The sequence below is a fragment of the Cylas formicarius genome, unplaced genomic scaffold (genome assembly GCF_029955315.1).
Source record: "Cylas formicarius isolate icCylForm1 unplaced genomic scaffold, icCylForm1.1 PGA_scaffold_3__17_contigs__length_32017465, whole genome shotgun sequence".
Lineage (NCBI taxonomy): Eukaryota > Metazoa > Arthropoda > Insecta > Coleoptera > Brentidae > Cylas > Cylas formicarius.
Window position 1 is genome coordinate 5,544,465 of NW_026844326.1, and position 21,824 is coordinate 5,566,288.

At 34.9% G+C, this 21,824-nt stretch overlaps 1 protein-coding gene across 1 annotated transcript; it reads right to left on the reverse strand.

Annotated features, from left to right (window-relative positions):
- Positions 1–5,364: 5,364 nt before the first annotated feature.
- Positions 5,365–16,044, reverse strand: LOC132699986 (E3 ubiquitin-protein ligase sina-like). The gene is made up of 3 exons (XM_060667010.1): positions 15,836–16,044; positions 11,154–11,546; positions 5,365–6,498 (listed from the first exon to the last, which is right to left on the reverse strand). The coding sequence occupies exons 1-3, from the start codon at positions 15,842–15,844 to the stop codon at positions 6,079–6,081; spliced, it is 822 nt and encodes a 273-aa protein (XP_060522993.1). The 5' UTR covers positions 15,845–16,044; the 3' UTR covers positions 5,365–6,078.
- Between the last annotated feature and the right edge of the window lie 5,780 nt (positions 16,045–21,824).

Genomic DNA, 21,824 nt, shown 5'->3' on the forward strand with positions numbered 1-21,824 from the left:
TGACAAAGTTTCAATGCACAAAGGAAAACCAAAGAAAGCATTTTATTCCTCTCATGAAAAGAAGACATTTGCATGTTATCATTGCAAAGAATAGCATTCCATTTTTCAATGTCCGAAGTTTCTAGCACTGTCCATTGACCAACGGTATAAAACAGTTCAATCTTTAAAATTGTGCCCCAATTGCTTACACAGTGGGCATCCTGTTGAAAAGTGTCGTTCAGGTTACTGCAGGCAGTGTAATCAAAAACATAACTCGCTATTGCATCAAGCTGAATCGGAAAAGGAATCGATTACTTCTTCTGATTCAAAACCCGAATCATCGAAAACTCCTATTCAAGGTAAGGTAATATTACACAATTCCTACCCCGAAAGCCAAGTTTTGCTTGCCACCGCGGTAGTTGAAGTATTTGATTCTGATGGTGAAAAACATTTATGCAGAGCACTTCTTGACAGTGCTTCAATGTCCAACTTTATTACTTCAGAATTTGTTAACAAATTAGGTGTCGAAAAACACAAATTCAATTCCTCAATTTTAGGCATCGGTCAAAGCAATTCCAGCATAAAACACTCATGCATTGTCAAATTCAAATCCTGTTATTCCAAGTTTTCAAGACAACTAACTTGTTTAGTTATCCCACAAATTACGGGTGAATTACCGAATTGCTATTTCGATCCCATCCAGTTAGAAATACCATCCCACTATCAGTTAGCCGATCCTAAATTCCATGAACCAGGTCAAGTGGATCTTCTAATTGACGCAGATACATTTTGGGATTTACTTGATAATGAAAAGATATCTCTCGGGTCACACAAGCCTATTCTAAATAACAGTAAATTAGGATGGTTCATTTCTGGTCCGTTAGGCATTTCCACCCCAAATCATTCTTTCTGTCATCTCTCCACTTTAGATGTTCAAAAACAGTTAGCCAAGTTTTGGGAAATCGAAGAGTTGTCAAGTGAGCCGATCCTGTCGGATGAGGAATTTCAAGCCGAAAAACACTTCTCTGATAATTTTAAGCGCGGTTCAAATGGTAGATTCATCAGAAGTTTTAGGGGATTCCAAGTTACAGGCAACAAACCAATTCTTGCTGGAACGCAAACTTTCGAAAAATCTCAAATTAAAGGCGATGTACACAGATTTTATGACCGAATACCACGATCTAGGTCACATGTCAATTTTTGCTTCATCCAATTCCAAACCTACATACTATTCACCACACCATGGCGTTCTAAAGGAGGATAGCTCTACTACGAAACTTAGAGTAGTCTTTAACAGCTCAGCTCCCTCTTCATCAGGTGTATCCTACAATTCTATCCAGATGGTTGGGTGGTTGGGCCTGTGGTACAAGATTATCTGGTTTTCATCATGCTAAGGTTTCGGCAACACCAGTATGTCATTTCTGCAGACATCTGCAAAATGTACCGACAAATATTAGTCCAAGAGGAGTATCATCCTTTGCAGCTTATTCTATGGAGAGCAGATCCCATGGATGAACTTCAAACTTTCTCTCTTAATACCTTATGACTTATGGCACGGCAAGTGCTCCTGTTCTAGCCACACGCTGCTTAAAACAATTAGCTATCGAATACGAATCATTGAATCCTCATGCATCTCGAGTCACCAGTAAGGATTTCTACGTCGATGATCTGCTATCTGGAGCTGACAGTTTCGAAGAGGTAGTACGTTTGTGTCAGGACGTTTCATCAATCTTAAAATCAGCATGTTTCGAGTTTAGGAAATGGAAATCCAACAGTAAGCAATTACTACAAATGATCAAAGCTTCACAGCCAGTGCAGGATTCGTATTTTTTTGGTTCATTCGAAACAAGCAAAACCCTGGGTATGCTATGGTCATGCGAATCAGATACTTTGCATTTTCGCATCAATTTGCCAGCATCGGCAAAACAGGTGACAAAGCGTACTATTCTATCTGAGGTTTCGAAAATCTATGATCATTTCGGTCTTGTAAGTCCTGTGGTTATTAAGGCCAAAGTAATTATTCAACTTCTTTGGACTTTAAAACTTGCGTGGGATGAGCCGGTACCTTCAGACTTGTGTCGAAAATGGCTTAACTTTCGATCACAATTGCAGGAATTAAATTCGTTGCAAATTTCCAGAAATATTTCCTGCCAAAATCCTATTTCAATTCAACTTCATGGTTTCTCGGATGCTTCGAACATGGCTTACGGTGCTTGCATTTATATACGTAAGAGTGATGCAATGGGCAATGTTCGAGTTGGACTGTTAACGTACAAATCGCGAGTTGCCCCTCTCAAAGTTCTCAGCATCCCTCGACTAGAACTATGCGGTGCTTTACTTTTGTCACAACTATATGAAAAGGTTAAAAGGTCAATCACATTAAAAATTGACAACGTTTTTTTATGGTGTGATTCCTCAGTTGCGCTTGCGTGGTTAAGATGCTCACCGCACAGTCTTCAAATTTTTGTTGGAAACCGTGTATCTATCATTCAGAGTTTAACATCAATTGAGGATTGGAGATACGTTCCAACTGAGCACAATCCAGCAGATATTTTGTCACGTGGAATGTCACCACAAGACATCTTATCAGCATGGCCATGGTCCTAGTTGGCTTCAAGAGTCAGGAACTAGATGGCCAAAGGATATTACCTGCGGAAGCTCAGTTCCATTCGCGGAACTTCCAGAAATTCGAAAAATAGCTCAATCCTTTGTTCAGATACATAACAACGATCTTTTCCCATTTAACCGATTTTCATCCTTCATGCGTCTTATTAGAGTTGCAGCTTATTGTCTACACTTTATTAAATCATGCAAAATAAAGTCTTCCAAGGGACATCACAAACCTTTAACAATCTTCGAACTCCGTCATGCAAAGGAAGTTTTAACCAAGTTGTCTCAACGCGAAAGTTTTTCAAGGGAAATACATGAACTTTCAAAGTCAAATCAGGTTTCCTCAAAAAGCAGACTTCTTAGTTTGACCCCTTTTCTTGACGATGGTCTAATTCGTGTAGGAGGTAGACTTAAACATTCATTCTACCCATTTCATAAAAGGCACCCAGCACTTTTATGTTCAAAACATCATTTTACCTACTTGTTATTTAGGTACGAACACATTGCGGCCCACAATTACTTCTCTCCCATATCAGGGAAACTTTCTGGCCAGTCGCAGGTAGAAATCTTGCCAAGCGCATTGTAAGAGAATGCATTGTGTGCTCTCGATTCAATCCCAGTATTCCGACTCCAATAATGGGTAATCTTCCAGAGGCGCGGATTTTACCAAGGCCACCTTTTTCAGACACAGGCATTGATTACGCCGGCCCTTTCCAAATAAAAGATCGCAAGGGACGCGGATGTAAAATACAAAAATGCTATCTCGCACTTTTTATTTGTTTGACTAGCAAGGCAGTTCATCTCGAACTTGTCACTGAATTGTCAACACAAGTCTTTCTAGAGACATTTCAACGGTTCATAGCTCGCAGGGGTAGACCAACCAACGTATATACTGACAATGGCACCAAGTTTAAGGGGGCTAGTAATCAGTTGAAAGAATTGGGCGATTTTTTAAGAAACAACTCAGATTCTGTAAAAAATCAGTGCGGATAGGACTTAAATATACAGTGGCATTTTATAGCAGCCTACTCGCCTCACCACGGAGGTCTCTGGAAGGCAGGAGTGAAATCAGCGAAGCATCACATCAAAAGAATACTATCTAATGTCCTTTTAACATTTGAAAGTTTTTACACAGTTCTTACGCAGATAGAGGCCGTAATGAATTCTCGACCTCTAACGCCACTCTCTTCTGACCCAAACGACCTAGGGGTGTTAACTCCAGCTCATCTATTAATTGGTCGTTCACTTCAATCAATTTCCTATCCAAATGTACAGGATATTCCTTTGAATCGTCTTTCTCACTTTGAACAATTGGAAGTCCTTAAACAACACTTTTGGAAAAGATGGACGAAAGAATATATTGGTCAATACCAAGAAAGAGTTAAATGGAAAAAGAACCAGCATAATCTTGTAGTTGGTACAATGGTTTTAATTCGCGAAGACAATTTACCCCCGTTCAAATGGCGGCTAGGGCTTATAGTTGAACTTCATCCAGGTAGTGACAATATTGTGCGCGTCGTTTCAGTCAAGACCACATCGGTAGTGATAAAACGCGTTGTCCTAAAGTTGTGTCCGCTTCCAATTACTGACCTTTAAATTACATTTTTCATTTTTCTACTTGTCACTTTGTCATCATGTTTAAGTTTCATTTGACCATTGTAATAAATGTTTAGTTTGAACTTTCTCATTTTGAAACAACTTACATTCTTTCAAGGCGGGGGGTATGTTACGAACCTATTAGTTTTTCGTTGCTATATGTGAAACCCCGCTATGTGTGAACACGCCAGAGTCACGTGACTATCATGCATCAATCACGGTCCAAGTGCATGCCAGACCGTTTGTGCAGCCGAAGGGATGCCGCCCAGCGCGCCAGTACCGATCTGACCACCACAAAGGAAAGTGCGTTTGAACGGTACGAGAGCAAGATACAGTCCACACACGAAGGTGTATAGAGGTTCTATACAGTATCCTTGTTTTGACTGTGACAGTTGTGAATATGCAGCGAACATCATGACTAGGAATTTAGAAAATTTAGCCAGCTATGCGGAGGGGCATTCATAAAAGTATAATGTCTTTATTTTTGCACCCAAGATTAAGAAAGTGAACGTCAAGTCCAGGATGAAATTATATGTGGACAATGTCCCTATTAAACTTGTAGATTACATTAAAAACCTGGGTCTATATATTGACGAGAACATGAGGTTTATGAGTGTTATATGACTTTGAGGTTGATGTATTGGCGTATGACATGAAAATATAGTTACATAAGAGTCTTTTTCTCTCTCGTTTGTCTCACTGCAATATTGCTTAGACACAGAAAATTTAGAATACTTATTGTCGCTTTATTTCTAACTTAAGCAAATTTGACCATAAAAAATGTGTTCAAGCACAACTTTCAATGCTCTTAGTATTATATTATATGTATTATGTAAATTAGTATTTAGGAAATCAATCCATGACGAGAATTTGAGACACCGAGCCACGCTCAATATGCCGTTAAATGGAACTGCAAAATTTCGATGCTGTAATTTTCTTCAACTCCGTAGATCACATTTTTTAAATTGTACCTTTTATTTAAAAATGAATTGACTTCTTCCCGAGCGAAATAACAAAATCGTAAAAAATGAAGTATGAATATATATATTATAAGTTTCTTCTTGGATGTGTCGTTTAAGGTATATTATTGTTATAGTTTTAGTGTAGTGTAGTTGTATAGTTTAGTGTAGTGTGTTTTAGTATTTAGATATGTTTTAAATGTGAGTATTGTATTCCAACATATATTGGATTCTCATGTGAATGACGGTCAAATATCCCTCACACATGTCACACTTTGGAGGAGGTTCACCGTTAAGGAGATGTTTGTGGGTAAGGGTTGTGTGTCTTGTAGATAATCTAAAAGCTCTCACTGCTTCAAGTCTGGGTAGCTCTGTATGCCTTTACTTCTGATATTGTCTGAATTGACTTCTTCTTGGTAACAAGTTGTTTGCAGTTGTTACCTCATCATTATCATCTATCAGTTCTCTTGGTAGGTTAACTTCAATTTTTTTGATATACTCTCTATATCTCACTGCTAAAGGACGTGCAATACTTCTTCGACTGGAGTAGACATTTATATCAGAGAATAATAATTTATTGTTCGGGTTTTTTGGATATGCTTTTACAGTTTTATTATTATGTCGTTGTCGTTATTATTATTGTTTATAATTTTTCATACAATAAAAATTTCGATGCACATATTCTGAAAATTTTAAAACAATGACCATGCAAATACGACCTGAAACTTATCCAATGCGGTTGCTGTACTTTTAGTACCAATTATTAACTGCAGCCTTTGTCACAGTGATTTATTTTAGATACTTAGCATTCGAATTAGGTGAAAACGAATGTTTTGTAGAAGTACAAATATGTAATGGTAATAAAAAAATACTAACATAGAATGTTCTAGTTACTAAATAATTAGGTGACTAAAAACTTCAACATGTGGCAAGGTTATATTCTTTTTGAATCGCCTTTTTTAGACGACATGATTCTGAACTTAAAGGGTAACTCTCCCTGGGAGTTTAAGAAAGTTTTGGCTGTCGCGAACGACATAACAACGCATTTCTCACTGTCGAAGATATCTTCAGCTCTGACGACGTCGCTCTCACAAATTTCGGTGACCTTGAATTTTCGCACCGGTCCTTGGTGCACCTCGAACTCGTAGTAGTAGTTTTTGGCACTCGACTTCAGTCCGACGTACTGGAAGGTAAAGTAGAGCTTTTGCCTCGTCACGTCTACCATGTGCTTGTAATAGAAATACGATTGGCCGTTGAAAAACGATATTAGCTGAACGTCCCTGTGATTCGACTGGAAATTTATTTTCAAATTTGCCTCCGTTCTGTATTGCATGCTCGTATTCTTGTGCACCTGCTAAAAATAAAAGGAAATTTGCAAGAAGGGCGAGTCGTTTATTTCTAGTGAAGTTATTTAAAATTTTTAAGCTGCGCCTTTTGCTGATTGATCTCAGGGGTTTTTATTAAATTTTTAATTCTTTTGTGGACTAGGTGAAAACATGATAAATGGAACAAGATAAAATGATACCCAAATAGGTAGATTAGAGAAACAGACCAAATCTACATAAAAAGAACTTATTACAAACCAAAAAATCAATTACAAAGAAATTTATCCCGCGAAAGGAACAGTGTAATAAAATCAAAAATTATTATATTATGCAACATTGAAATTATTAAAAAAAATTAAGGCGCTGTGGTTTTTGTCATTCAACGCTTACTGATCAAATGTTTAATTAATCATTTAAGTGATAAAATTCGGAAAACCATTTTCACAATGACTAAAACATCTGACAAAAATAATTAGGTAATTAGGTTCATATCTGACTTGTTAATCACCTTCCCGACCTATGTTAAATGTTTATATTAAAAATGTAATAATTAAGAAATCATTCGTTCATTATCATCATCATCATTCCTATTATTGTATAAAAAATGCCTATACCTATGCCTATTCCTAAATACTTCAGTACACCTTTTGCTACATAAATAACACGGTCCAACAAAGATTTCGTGATTTGGAATTTATATGGACTAAACTCAAAAGCCCGTTCATCGTGTAATTGTGTTGGTTGTAGGCAGTCGTATCTTGAAGTTAGTGAGCACTGTGATGTTAAAATTTCTTTTTAAAATGTAAAGATTTTGTGAAAACATTCCGGATATGTGTTGCTGTGTGTATGGTTCTTTTGTGGCTAAGAAATTTAGACGTAAAATTACACCCCTCTTTAGAAAACAATACTATGCTTATTTCAAATGAAAAATTGGTGATCAAGACGAACCTTGGGACCACAAAATATTTGTAAGGTATATGAAGAAGATTTAAAAATATTGGAATAATACGACCAAACGATCTCTACGTTTTGGAATACCTATGATATGGAGCGAGCCAGCAAATGACCATTATGTCCGGTATTTATCATGTGCAATGTTCGTGAATACAATATAGTAATGTTGGTGTTATATGAAGTGTCAGCAATTACAGTTCTTTTTACAAACATACTAAGTGAGAGACAGGTTTTCCTAAGGATGTTATTGAAATTTTAGCATCTAGGCTTCGAAATTTACTGAAATAGAAGCGTTAGGTGGCGATTTTCTGCTGTAAAAAAAATGGAAATGGAATACAGTGCGGCTACACTTGAAATGTTGACAACGCCATTTGGTGAATCTATTTTAAGCAAAAAAAATGTATATAAGTAGTACAAGCTGTTGCAAGATGGCCGAGACGACGCCGATGACAAACCTCGTTCTGGACGTCCCCAGCACGGCAATAACTGATGAAAGCTTTGAGAAGTGGTTGAAGACTTCCGCATCTCTATTGGCTCGTGCCATGAAATGTTTTCTGAAATTTTGGACATGAAACGTGTAGCAGCAAAATTTGTTCCAAAACTGCTTAATTTTTAACAAAAGAAGGACGAATGAAACCAAAGCCCAGTGGTCAAAATGGAAGAACCCAGAACCGCCAATGCCAAAAAAGCAAGTCAAGTTCGATCAAATGTCAAGGTCTTGCTTAATGTTTTTTTTGCATGACTTTTAATTGTTTTCTTCTTCTTCTTGTATTACCTCGAAGTGATTCGCCGTTTGCAAGAAGCAATACGAAGAAAACATTCGGAATTATTAGAAAACAATTCATGGATTTCGCATCAAGATAATGCACCTGCTTACTCATCGTTCTCGTCTCTAATTTTTTGGCCACAATCACGCCTCACCGGATATAACCCCCTGCGACTTTTTCCTGTTCCCAAAACTCAAGAAATTCATGAAAGAAAGAGGTTTGGAACGATTGTGGATATAAAGGAAAGATCGCTGGAAGAACTTAAGGCTATGCCAGAAGGTGCTTCGAGGATTGGAAAAAAACAAATTGTTCCTTTTATTATTTTATGATCGACATACTATTTGGACACCCTGTATAATAGACGATTTTCACATTTTCGACAAGTTATCTGATAGTTAATATATGATGGCAACCTGAACGTGCAATATTTTCAATTTGGCTCTGTATGTTAAAAACTAAAGGGTGCCCAACAAAATGCGTCACAGTATTTTAATTGAAGAGCGGAAGTAAAAAAGGCAAATATTAAAAGTTATGGTTAATAGTTAATAGTTTATTAACATAAAAAAAATAAGTTCAAGGCAAACGGAAAACTAATACTAAAATAAAATGGTGTTAAAAATTATTGCTTATGTATTTTAGAGCTTGTTAACAATAGAAATTAGGCTAACGACAAACGTTAAACAAAATGTACCAATAAATACAGTAGTTTCATGTTAAAAACAAATATACTTTTTAAGAAAAAAGAACTCTCTTTCTAACCTATGCATGTTGCAGATTCTTATAAAAGTCCATACATAACTTAAAACAACAACCATAAAACATACAGTGTAGACTTTTCTTCTTGTTTTCAGATATAAATTCGAGTAGTTCAGCATTTAGCAAATCTTTCACAATTTTACCCTTCTTCATAACATTGGTTTCACTCTATTTTTGCGATTTAGAAATTACAGTTTTTGTCTTCACACTTGTGGGATTATCTCCGACAATCTGTATTCGGACTGCTTTGCTGATATGATACTTTGAAGTGTACCCTCCTATATCCCAAAATGCAAAACTAAATGGTGAGTTGTACCTGGCCGACTGAATGACATTGATCAGATCTGGTCTAAAGAAATTCATAACTATTTTGTGTTTTTCTATTAATGCAAAATCCCTTTCACAGGACATAAAGTTAGGCCCCCCGATAAGAAACTTAATCTGTATTCAATCGGAGAGGCCTTGAGCTACCGAGAATATCAGAACAAACAAAAGATATTTGTTTTTATTTTGACCACCAGAGGATATTTCATTAGGAAATCCACTATTTAAACAACGAAGCAAATAGGAAGACACCTGCCCCATCACCTGCTTCACCTTCATGCCATAAAATCCTCTAAGCATTGTTCGTGTAGGCTATATTATACAGGAAAGCTGCGAAATGTAAGACATATCAGAATGCACCTGTATTACCCCGTGCAAGGTCAATGGATAAGCAACATATCTAACTTCCTCGCAAGTCTTGTTTTATGATAGGGTTAACTTGTTTCTGAGTGAAAATGTTGTCTATTATATTTATTACGTCAATTGGTGGAATGCTAAGAAATAGGTTTTGGGCGTCCAATGAAACTAGAATTGCGTTAGGAGGAATTTTAATACCTTTAATCTTGTTAATTTGTTGGAATGAATTTTTGATAACATATTTAAAGGCAGTATGATATTCTAAAATTTTTATTAATCTGTTGAGAATTTAACTAATGGTATTTTTACAAAAGAAACTACAGGCCTTATTGGCATATCCTGTTTGTGTAGTTTCATTAAAGAATAAAACATTGGAGGTTGAGGATTCATGATTATTAATTGGTATTTTCCTCTGTCATTAAAAAGTGATGTGAGTGAAGTGAGTTTTGATTTGTTTTTGTTATAACTCGCTGGGATCATATTGTGTACTTCTGTATATGTCTGTATAAGTAATTGTTTGGTTCTTGAAATAGATTCTAGAGAATGGATAGCAATGAATATCTTTCCTTTATCTGCTCTTGTAAATACTGTTATTTTGGGAAGCCTTATTTTTAATTCATTTTACCTTAGACATATGTGAAAGATCTTGGAATTTACTACTAGTTTCAAGTTGAATTTTTTTTAGTGAATGCAGTTATAGCAGAATTTGAAAATAGTTCCCAAGATGCAATTGAAAATTTAATATCCAGTATGGCGAGGCATATGAATGCAGTGATTCGAAGTAAAAGTGGCCATATACGCTATTAACATTATAATATCCATTAATTGTATTGGTTTTGATTTCTTTTCGTTTCATGTTTCACTCGTTCCCAACCAAAATTGTCTTCAACAAAATCACATGTAATCCTAATATTGAAATTAATTAAAAAAAGTATCACGTTATTTTTTTTTCATTGATCAAAGCGAGCAGAAATTATATAGATAACAAGTTATTTGAAATGTCGGAAAAATTTGATAGCCTATACTTGAAAACATTTAACAATGTATTGAATCATAAAATCTATAAAAACATGTTACGTTATAAAACGGTGGTTCCCCTTAAATAACACAGATAATGAAGTAAACTAAAAAAGACAAGCTGGAGCTACCTTCAAAGGTCAACTGCTATTGGTTTGGGTTGCTAGTATCATCCACAGAGTTATACGAATTTTCTGAAAAACACAATATGTTTATTACACCAGGTATAAGTCTAAAATGAACTTTATTTCATTATCAGCGAAAACTATGACATGGTCAAGGAACCAACCTACAATGCAAAAAAAAATGCATAAAAAATGTGGCCATTTATGATGTTTCCTTAATTTTGTAGAGGCGTTTATATGTCGTTTAAAAGTTTCCTCTGGGAATAACTCAATTTCAGAAATTATGGAACTTTGTTACTTCCACTCATCAATTTATATTAAAAAAATGTTCGGAACACCCTCATTGCTGGTAAATACAAACATGATTACTATTACTCGACTTACCTTAAAATGATTATACAAATCTTTGTAGTCGCCCATCCACTGGCAGTCCCACAGGGCAAACACTTTTCCCTCGCATTTGAAATTTCGATATCTACACTGGGATTCGTGTTCGTATTTATGTTCAATCTTCATCGTGTATTGGCAACCCTTGGTATGAAAAAAGCAAGGTACCAGCAACTTGTCCTTAATACTTTCGATTAGCTGCTCCAGAGGTAACATTCTCCGGTTAGTCATGGGTCCTCTGCAAATGGGACAGCTACGAACATTGTTCGCAGTCACACAACTTTGACACATGGGGTGACCCACTTCGCATTGGATAATAGGTACGGTCATGGTATCGGAGCATATCGGACACTCCATGATCTTGTCCGGTTCAGAGGTAGAGTTGCTTCGCTGTAATATACAGGGTGTCTTTAAATTAATATTAATGGTCCAGGTCCTAGTAGGCTGTATAAGCCGCGAAAACACTTCGAACACTGTTCGAACAGTGTTCGAAGTGTTTTCGGAGCGCGAGCATTGAAGATGCCAAGTGAGATTTTGGCGAAACGTCTGCAGGATTCCAGTCGGATGCAAGATCATATATATATATATATATATATATATATATATATATATATATATATACGAAAATTAAAACATCAATTGTATGGAAAATTGTGAATAATCCCATTTCAGCGAGGAAAAAAAGAAGCGATGCTGACATTTTCTCGAGCGTAGATGAAAGTGATCAAGATATAATACGGCGTAAAATTTACCAGTTATACGACTAACAAAACGTGTCTACATTAGATATCTTAATTAGGAGGCTTGAAAAAGATGAAACAGGTGTTAAATGTGGCAGAACTACCTTATGGAAGTGTATTCAACACATGGGTTTTAGATTTAAAAAAAATTGTCAAAAGGCAAGTTTTAATGGAATCTTTTAGAATTCGGAAATGGCGACTGGAATATCTAGAAAAAATTAAGATTTACAGAGAACAATAAAGAGCAATTATTTACTTGGATGAAACCTGGTTCGACTCTTGTGATACCCCGAGAAACGGTTGGGTTGACTTAGCTGATAAGTGTAAAACAAACGCGCCATTAAAAAGAGGTAAAAGAATAACTATTCTGCATGCTGGCTCTAAAGATGGTTGGATTCCAAATGGACTTTCTCTGTCTGCGAAAAATATTAAAGATTCTTCTCTGGATTACCATAAAGATACCACCGCTGATTTATTTGGAAGTTGGTTTATAAACAAACTAGCTCCAAACATTCCGCCTAATAGCGTAACGCGACATACAAGCGACATAAAAGCAACAATCCAAAACTACATGTATAATAACGATATTTATTTTCACGAAGATTATACCAAAAAGCAATTAAATGAGGTTCTACAAAGCTTGAACCTACAAAAGGAATAGGTCTGTGATAATTATCAAAAAATCTAGGGCATACAGTTTTAAGGCTTCCACCTTACCACTGTATATTTAATACCATTGAACATGTTTGGCACCAACTGAAATCTGCCATTCGTCGTAACAATGTTTTTCCCCGTGTTAACTCCAATGTCCTCAAACTTATAGAAACCGAAGTTTTTAACATCCCTCCACAAAGTGGGGCAAATTCTGTTAAATATATAGAAAAAGCAGAACAATCGTATATCCATATTGCAAATAATATAGAACAAATTATAATTATAACAGGCGATGATAGTGATAGTGATACTGATATATTATGTGAAGAATTTTAAGTAATTTAAGTAGGTAATAAAAAAAATTTGCAATTTTTTTTAGATTTAAGCATAAATAAATACATAAATAAATAAATATTGTTTAGCATCTTTCCTAACAAACCCCAAATAATTAAATTCTAAGCAAAGTACGGACCCATTCGGCCACATTTCGTTATTACAGCTTGCCCGGGTCTTTCCTTAATTCGTATCATTTGCAACAATTGTTCCATCTGATTTATGAAACGTTTAAAACTACCACCAGGAGGTCTATATAGAGACGCAACGAATATTCTTTTATTCATTGTTTCATTTTGTAACTTAAGTTCTTGCCTTAAATTTGTTTCTAACAAACATTGCACTTCCACCATGTTTATTTTCTAAATATCTACAGAAACTAGTTGCTGGTGTAAAACCCTTAATTTCATAATTTTCAAGTTGAATTTTAATTTTTTGCAGTTTTGTTGTTGTTCGAATATAAGAAGTCTGTCTATTAGGTCTACAAAATTACCTATGGATTGCCGCATTAACGTTTTACCTACGATGCCTGGCCAAATATTGATACACAAACCTATGTTGAAAGTTACTTCCCCTTCTTCATGCTGTTTCGTTTTCATAGGATGAAGTCAAATAGAAGAACTCATTTAAATAAAACTGCCTACGATTCTTTTAGAAAATATACTTAGTGGCTTACTGGGTGGAATTTGTACTATATCAGATTTTTGCTGTTTTTTATATGCAATAAAACTCCAAAAAGGGAAGGCAACTGAAACTGAACTAATACATATTGAGTGGTTAAAGCCAAAGAAAAAATAGCAAGAAAATAAAAAATCCAGTGTTTGAAGCTGATGTGTATTAAACTTAGTATTTGATCTGCGAAACTCAAAAAATTGGAAAGTAAGTTAAAAGAATTTTCTTGACAACCATTAATGTAATTGAACTTAGTTTGGTTTGAGAGATATTCTTCTTTTATTTTTTTAAAAAATGTATGCAACATTTTCTATAATGTCCAGATTGTTTATGAATATTGTCATATTTTACGACTTACGTAGAAAAGCACTGTGTAGTCAAATTTTATACGAAATCTTTCGGTTTTCTTAAAAATGATCACCATGCATGTTTTTCTACCATTTTAAATTTTGATTATTTTTAAAGTTCACTTTTAAAAATTATTAAAATACATTGTTGTTGTTCGCTACAGAAAATTTACATGTCGTAAAGAAAATGAAATGAAAAGTGAGAATTTTACACTTGATTTTATTTTTCAAAATATCTAAAAGTTTTTAAGTGCACGAAAATCTGAATAAACTTCTGGTTTGTAAAGCTTATATGTTTGTTACTGCATTTACTGCAAATATATTTTTATGGATAAATAAATGCTAGGAATGTACAGGGTGGTCAATTTAAGGTGCACCTATACCTTATCTCAATAAGTGCGACACCAAGGAAAAAAACTTAAATACAAAGAGTGTTTGACCTTAACTATATACTTTATTTATAGTATTTGTGTGTATACAGGCTGTTCCGTTGTGCCAAAACAGTAACCAACTTTTTTTAATGGACTTTTTTTAATGGACTGCTATGAACTTTTTTAAAAATTCCATTCAAATCATTGATTGATTTTGAGTATTTAATTAATAAACTTTTCCTTTCTTTTGCAGAAAAGGTCTTTATAAAAATGTGTTTTTTACACTTCATTTAGGAATTTTAATTATAGAACCATTAAATTGGTTAATATATAATGTTTCGACCTACCTATGACGAAATTTTATTATACAGGGTGGACAGAAATGTTTTTTCCAATTAAAAAAACTTTAATTTTTTTAATGAAACACCCTCAATTTAGCAATTTTATTGGCTTTGGGATTTAATTCGGTATCAATTCATATATATATCTTTTATTAGAAAAATTGGATCCTAGCATGTGTTTATTATAAATTCCATTCTTAGAACTAACCAAAACTAACCAAAACTAACCAAAACTAACCAAAACTAACCAAAACTAACCAAAACTAACCTAAACTAACCAAAACTAACCAAAACTAACCAAAACCAGTATATGTTTGCATAAAAGTATAGTTTCAGTAAATAACAAATAATAAGCTTTATAAACCAAAAGTTTATTCAGATTTTTGTGCACTTAAAATTTTGTAGAGATTTAAAAAAAAAATCAAGTTTAAAACTTTTCAGGAAGAAATCTTTGATATCTTAAATGGACCACTCTGAACTACCTATACCTTGTAAAGAGCTGCGCAATGCAAAAAACACAGATCCAAAGTATATTCTTATTCTAAGTCAATATATTTTTGTCACATCCTAAGAGCGTACAATTTTTATGTGGGATTTGCTATCTAGTGTTGGGTCTGGCCAATTGACCACTTCTTAATTGAGTAATCAAAACATATTTTAAAAAACCTCTTGCAATTGTAGAGAGTTATGTATCGGTATTTAATAATATATGTATTTTAATAAACACATTATTGTGCGTTTCTGATGTCCAATTTACCCATAACCCTCTTGAAGGAATACTCGAATATGATACTAAGCGGTTCGGGGAATCGCAATAACAATATCGACTCCATTTGGTTATCAGATCGACGCGACGGCGACGTAACCCATAATATACATAAATAAATCTAAATTTCATGGTATTTTTAAAATTGTTGCGGTCAATTGACACAAAAAAAATTGACAGGTCAAATCCACAACCCTACATAGCACCAAAGTTAACCTTCCTGAAGCTAAATTTGGATACGAATTAACATTAGGTGACGATCTTGGACATTTTTATATCAGTTTCAACAAAACTAAAAGTGCTTTCACATACTCAATATTTAAAATATTAATTTCAGTATTTCGTATTTGGTTAAACGAATCAAACTGGAAATAGTTTTTATTGGTACAGTTTTTTACGACAAACGGCGATGATTAAAAACGCTAGTCAACAGAATGAATCAACAAGTCACTTACCGAATTCATTTCGATTTGTTTTTAAATTGCCTGCTAACAGCACTTTGAGACTTTCAAAATTTAAGAACACTATGCCAGTCGAACCAGCAGATCGCAAATGCAAATTTAAATTACAAACAAAAAATCTTATCGCAAGACTAACAAATATCAGCTTACTTAGATCGAATCAAAATGCATTTATCGTCGCTGTACATTTTCTTTCTGTTGAAATCATAGGCGTTACCACAGTTTCCATCCTTGTTCGTACTATTAGACTCTGCGGGCAAACTTCAATCAAGCAGCGCAAGCCTGGTTGCCTACATTCTGAGTAATTCTCCACGTTTATTGGTATGAGGATGTGGTGCACTTCAATGGGCTAACAAAAAAAGCACCTAAAAGAGAGCTAAATGATAACGGGGAAGTAGACTCTCACCGAAGCGATGAGGACGGTCGGACTATAATTTTACTCGGTGATTCATTACTCGAAAGTTGTTTAAAATTGCGGGGTACGTCCTATTTTTGCCCTGGCCAACCAGTTGGTAAGCGGGGTGGGTAACTCATAAGCAAAGTTAGACAGATTTTGGCGCCACCCGTTTTTCACCGGACGTAGCTCCTCGAATAGTGAAAAACTGATTATCACAAAACGGGAAAAGAGGAGTATTAGCTACAAGAAAGGCCTTATGTTAATAGCAAAATCTATAAAAAAAGGCACAAATCAAAAGTTCGTGTTTGGAGTTATATAAAGCATAAGGTTCCAAAAGCTTTACGGTCTTGAGCGATCAGTTCTTACATAAGTCGGTCGTATAACATTCATATAATACACAAAAGCACAAAATCAAAACAAACAGCTTTAGAAAAGTATTAATTACAAATACCAAATTTTAGTACTATTGCTCTGTTTTTCTAGTGGATATTAATCAGCATGTTAATCAGCATCGGCATCATTTAGAATGTTCTAGAATGAACGATCCCCAGTTTCAAGGGTTGTCGAGACACGCGCTTCACCTTGGGCGACCTTCTTGGAGGTATTGGCAAAAGAAAATGCCTGTCGCTGGTTTTCTAAATAAACTAGTGCTTGTTATTTCGATAGGGCCATTCATAATGGCCGAAAATAAAAGGCCAGATTGTTAGTGGCGTTTCTCGTTAATTCGGAGTTGTTTACATTCGTTTTACCCTTTTTCTTTCTAACATAGATACCGTAGTAGTAGGCTACCGCATGTTCATTGCCCACACGTCTTCCCTGGAAGACGAGGCCCAGCATTCTCGCCACCGTTTTGGCGGTCTTCCTTGAGCTCTTTTCCCTAGTGGGCTGTTCATTTTTGCATGCGCTTGCTTAACGATCCTGCTATCTTCCATTCTTTTTATGCGTTTGTTCCAAAACCTTCGTCTTTGCCTCACCCACGTTCCTATACCTTGTATTCCGGACTGCTGTCTGATGCCCTCATCAAGTTTTACTTAATATTTTCATTTGAACTGTTATCATCATTTGTAGAGTTCTGTTTGTAACTACTCTTTTTTCTGCTGCGTATGTTATAATAGATCTTATAGCCGTTTTATATATCTTGACTTTGATCTCCGTATTAAAGTATTTGTTCTTCCATACAATTTCTTTCAGACATCCCGCTATTCGAGTCGCTTTCATTGTTGTGTCTCTTACGTTGAGAAGTAAGATATTTAAAGTGATTTACCTGTTCTATTATTTTGGAATATATTTCCAGCTTACATCATATAGGTTTTTTGCATGTTACTAAGCATTTAATCTTCTCGGTGTTGAGGAGCATGTTTAATTATATTTCTTTAGTATTGAAAGAGTGTAATAGTCTTTGCAGATCATCTTCAGAATCTGCAATAACAACGGCATGGAAGCTATAAATGTAAACACAGGAATTACACGAGGCGATTCACTCAGCCTATATATTTCCAATTTATTGATGGATAAAATAATAGAAAACCTTCCTAGAACAGCTGGATTTAAAATGGGACACACATTCTTCCATTCGCTTTACTCAATATATTGAAATCCACAAAACGTGATATCAACTGAATCAACCTTAAAATATGGGTGCGAAACTCCGATATTTGCGTTAGCATTTTAAATAAAAAAAGGAGCCCGATATGAGCTTTACCTTCTAATATTGAAAATAAAAAAAAAAAACACAAAAAGATTTTATTGGTGGAGAAAAAGCATCTAAACGATTTGATGGCGATGACAGACGGTTGCGACTACATAACAGCGACAGCATAACAGCGTAGGTAAGTTGCTTTCCTTTATTTTACGCGAGAGTGCTTGAGTGACTTTGAAAGTTCTAACCCTAAATTACATTTGTTTACAATGTAGCTCTTTTCAAAGTACGAATAGTGGATTCCCGGAAAAGGTAACACAAATGGTAATTTCAATTTCCTTTTAAGCGTAGCTAATGTTGAATATTTGATCAATTTGGATTGATATCGCCAGTGAAATTGAGCAAAACCAATTATTATTTATTAGCACGAACACCGAACTTAGTAACCGATAAATATTTCTAAAACTTACTGGCGCATGCACCATTTGTGTTCGGAAGAACGAGACGTGAGCTGGAATATAGAGTAACCGAAACTAATTACTATCTTAGTACTTACTAACTGTTAAAATTATGTTGATTAAAATTGTGGATTAATCTTAGGCATTGATCTAAAAGCAATTTTCTGATTTGGGGTAACTCTAGCCTGTAACAAGGAGTGGTACAAAAGAACTTAGCAGTACCGTACATCGTATATTCATTAAGTTCAGTAATACGAAAGTTGAGAATAAATTGTCGAATTTAATTTAAGCGATACATAATTATACCTAAACATGCACCGGATAACCTGGCATTGTACAACTAGTTTCATAAAAAACTGATATGGCTTGAAAATTCCATCAAATTCAGTTTAATTCTTCCGTCAGCTGTTATAGAAAAAGGAGTAAGAGCGTGTTTTTATATTGCATTGAATTACTAAAAACTCTTGCGTTAATCAGCTTTTACTGTTGTTTGAACACGAAATTATTGTAAGCAATAAGATACATCCTCTAAATTTTAGAAGATATCTTGCAAAAAATGTATATTATATAGGTGTTAGAGTATTCAGTATTTTGTTCAATTTTATTGTTTATCGTTGGTTATTCTCGGAAGTTTTATCATTAAAAATGTTTAAACTAAACAGACTTAACTATTATTTATTCTAAATATAACAAGTTAATTTTTAAGTTTTAAATAAACAAATAATAATAATAAATAATTAGGTTAAGATAAATGTATGAATTGTAACAGGTGAATTGTGCAATCTCAATCAGCTTGAAGTCTTCGTGGTCATGAAAGGATTTATGAAGTTTTCCTCAAGCTACAATTCTTTCCATACTTTCTGAATACCTTCCATAGAAAGCTCCTCGCTGGTTTAGATGCATAAAATTTCTTCGATACAGCCGCTTCATCATTATCCGCCCATATGTTTCGATTTGGTTTATGTCAGGACTGTTAATTTTTCAAAGAAATTTCCCCAGGCTACTGCAGTACTTTTTACAAAAAGTATATCAGGACTGTTACTTGGCCATGGCAAGGTTTCAATATTGGCATTTTGAAGCCATTGCATTGCAATATACAGGGTATTTTCTAATTAGGGAGGCGATTTAAGTCCATTTTAAAAAGAAATCTCAAACATGAAAACTTGAATATACGTCCTAAACGTTTTGAGATGCAGGGTGGCAAAATTTTCAAAAATAAAACATATTTTTTTAATATCTGTAATACTGTAGATATTTTAAGGAAATTTGGCACACATGTACGGGATTTCACATGTCTCAAATGTCTTGGCATATATTGATTGTACGCCAATGATTTCTCTTAAAATAAAAATTATTCTTACAATCTCCAACAATTTCTAAAGAAATTAAATCTTCTGATTTTTTAATATGACAGCATGTAGATAATTATTAGTATTATTATTATTCTATCTGTACAAAGTACAAATAGGAAGTACGTAAACTAATAATGATTTCATATAGTTGTAGTAGGCTGTGTCCGTAAGAATTATTAATTCTGCGGTGAAGGCGGATATTGTTCAGTTTTTAAAATCAGTTCTTCGCGTCTTATTAATTTGCTGTTTAAAATATCCGCACATTGTTATTTTAAATAAGAATGATCGAGTTTATTAATAAGGAGTTTGCAGAGAGTGCTTTCGTAATACAGTCATGCCAAGTCGGCGAATATTTTCAAATGTATAAAGAAAGTTGACTGAAACTTTGAGTGCAAATAATCATTTAAAAGGGGCCCATCGGACTATAGGAAATTGAAGAAGCAGTTTTAAATTCAATTGATGAAAATCTTGAACTTAGTAATAGAATAATTGGGAATAATCTGAATATCTTGCACGTCTTGATTTGTAAAATTTTGCACGATTTTCTATTATGCCCATATCATATTCAAGTCCAAGCGTTACTTCCCAGACATTTTCCCTGGCGTTTTAATTTTTGCCAATGGTTTTGGGGCAAAATTGGGCATTGTTTGACTAAGAAATGTTATTTACAGACGAAGCGAGAAATTTCTGATTGCATCCATCCATCCATAATTGGACAAATGGAAACCCCCATGCAGTTGTAAGGGGTGTTTTTTTTTTCGATGTATAGAACTTTAAGTTGCAATAAAACAACGATGGATTGTTCGATTGACATGAATTTTATTTATCCGAAAGATAATCTTGTGGCATTACATTTTAAATATTTCGGGCATATGACCGCCACGGCTGGCGCGAATGTAGTCCAATCTGGACGTCCAATTTTCGATGACTTTTTCCAAAATTTGTGGCCGTATATCGGCAATAACTCGGCGAATGTTGTCTTCCAAATGGTCAAGCGTTTGTGGCTTATCCGCATAGACTAATGACTTTACATAGCCCCACACAAAGTAGTCTAGCGGTGTTAAATCACAAAATCTTGGAGGCCAATTCACAGGTCCAAAACGTGAAATTAGGCGGTCACCAAACGTGTCTTCCAATAAATCGATTGTGGCACGAGCTGTGTGACATGTTGCGCCGCCTTGTTGAAACCACATCTCCTGCACATCATGGTTATTCAATTCAGGAATGAAAGAGTTAGTATTCATAGCTCTATACCGATCACTATTGACTGTAACATTCTGGCCATCATTGTTTTTCAAGAAGTACGGACCAATGATTCCACCAGCCCATAAAGCGCACCAAACAGTCAGTTTTTCTGGATGTAACGGTGTTTCGACATACACTTGAGGATTAGCTTCGCTCCAAATGCGGTAGTTTTGTTTGTTGACGTAGCCATTCAACCAGAAGTGCGCTTCATCACTAAACAAAATTCGCTTATGAAAATCGGGAACAACGGCAATCTCATTTTGGGCCTATTCGGCGAATCTACGCCTTACTTGATGATCGTTTGGCTTCAATTCTTGCACGAATTGGATTTTGTAAGCACGTAAACCAAGATCCTTCCGCAAAATCTTCCATAAAGTGGATGGACACAGTAAACGTGACGCGAAAACGTTCCATTGTTAATCGAATTAACTGCTCTGATGGACAGAGCCATTATTTTCGAAATCAAATTACACTATTTACAAGCGTTGTTCAGGCGTGAGTCTATTTGTGATGAACTTAACTTAACAACTTAAAGTTCTATTCATCGAAAAAAAAACACCCATTAGAATTTAAACATCACGAACAGTTTTCGGTAAATGTTTGGGATGGAATTGGTGGAAATCACTTAATCCGACCAGAGGAGAGTTTGCCAATATTGCTATAAATAGTACCATATTTAATTAGGAACAGAATGTGGTTCATCAATGACGGCGTGTCTGCTCACTTTAGTGTTGCAGTAAATCGCACATTTTATAACCGATTTAAATAGTTCCGACTTTTTCTTATGGGGGCATCTTAAAAGTCTGGTTTATCGCACGTCACTGTAGAACAGCCGAAAAATCGTATAAGAGCTTCCTGCGATTTAAAAAGAAACACTGGAAGTATGCTTCAA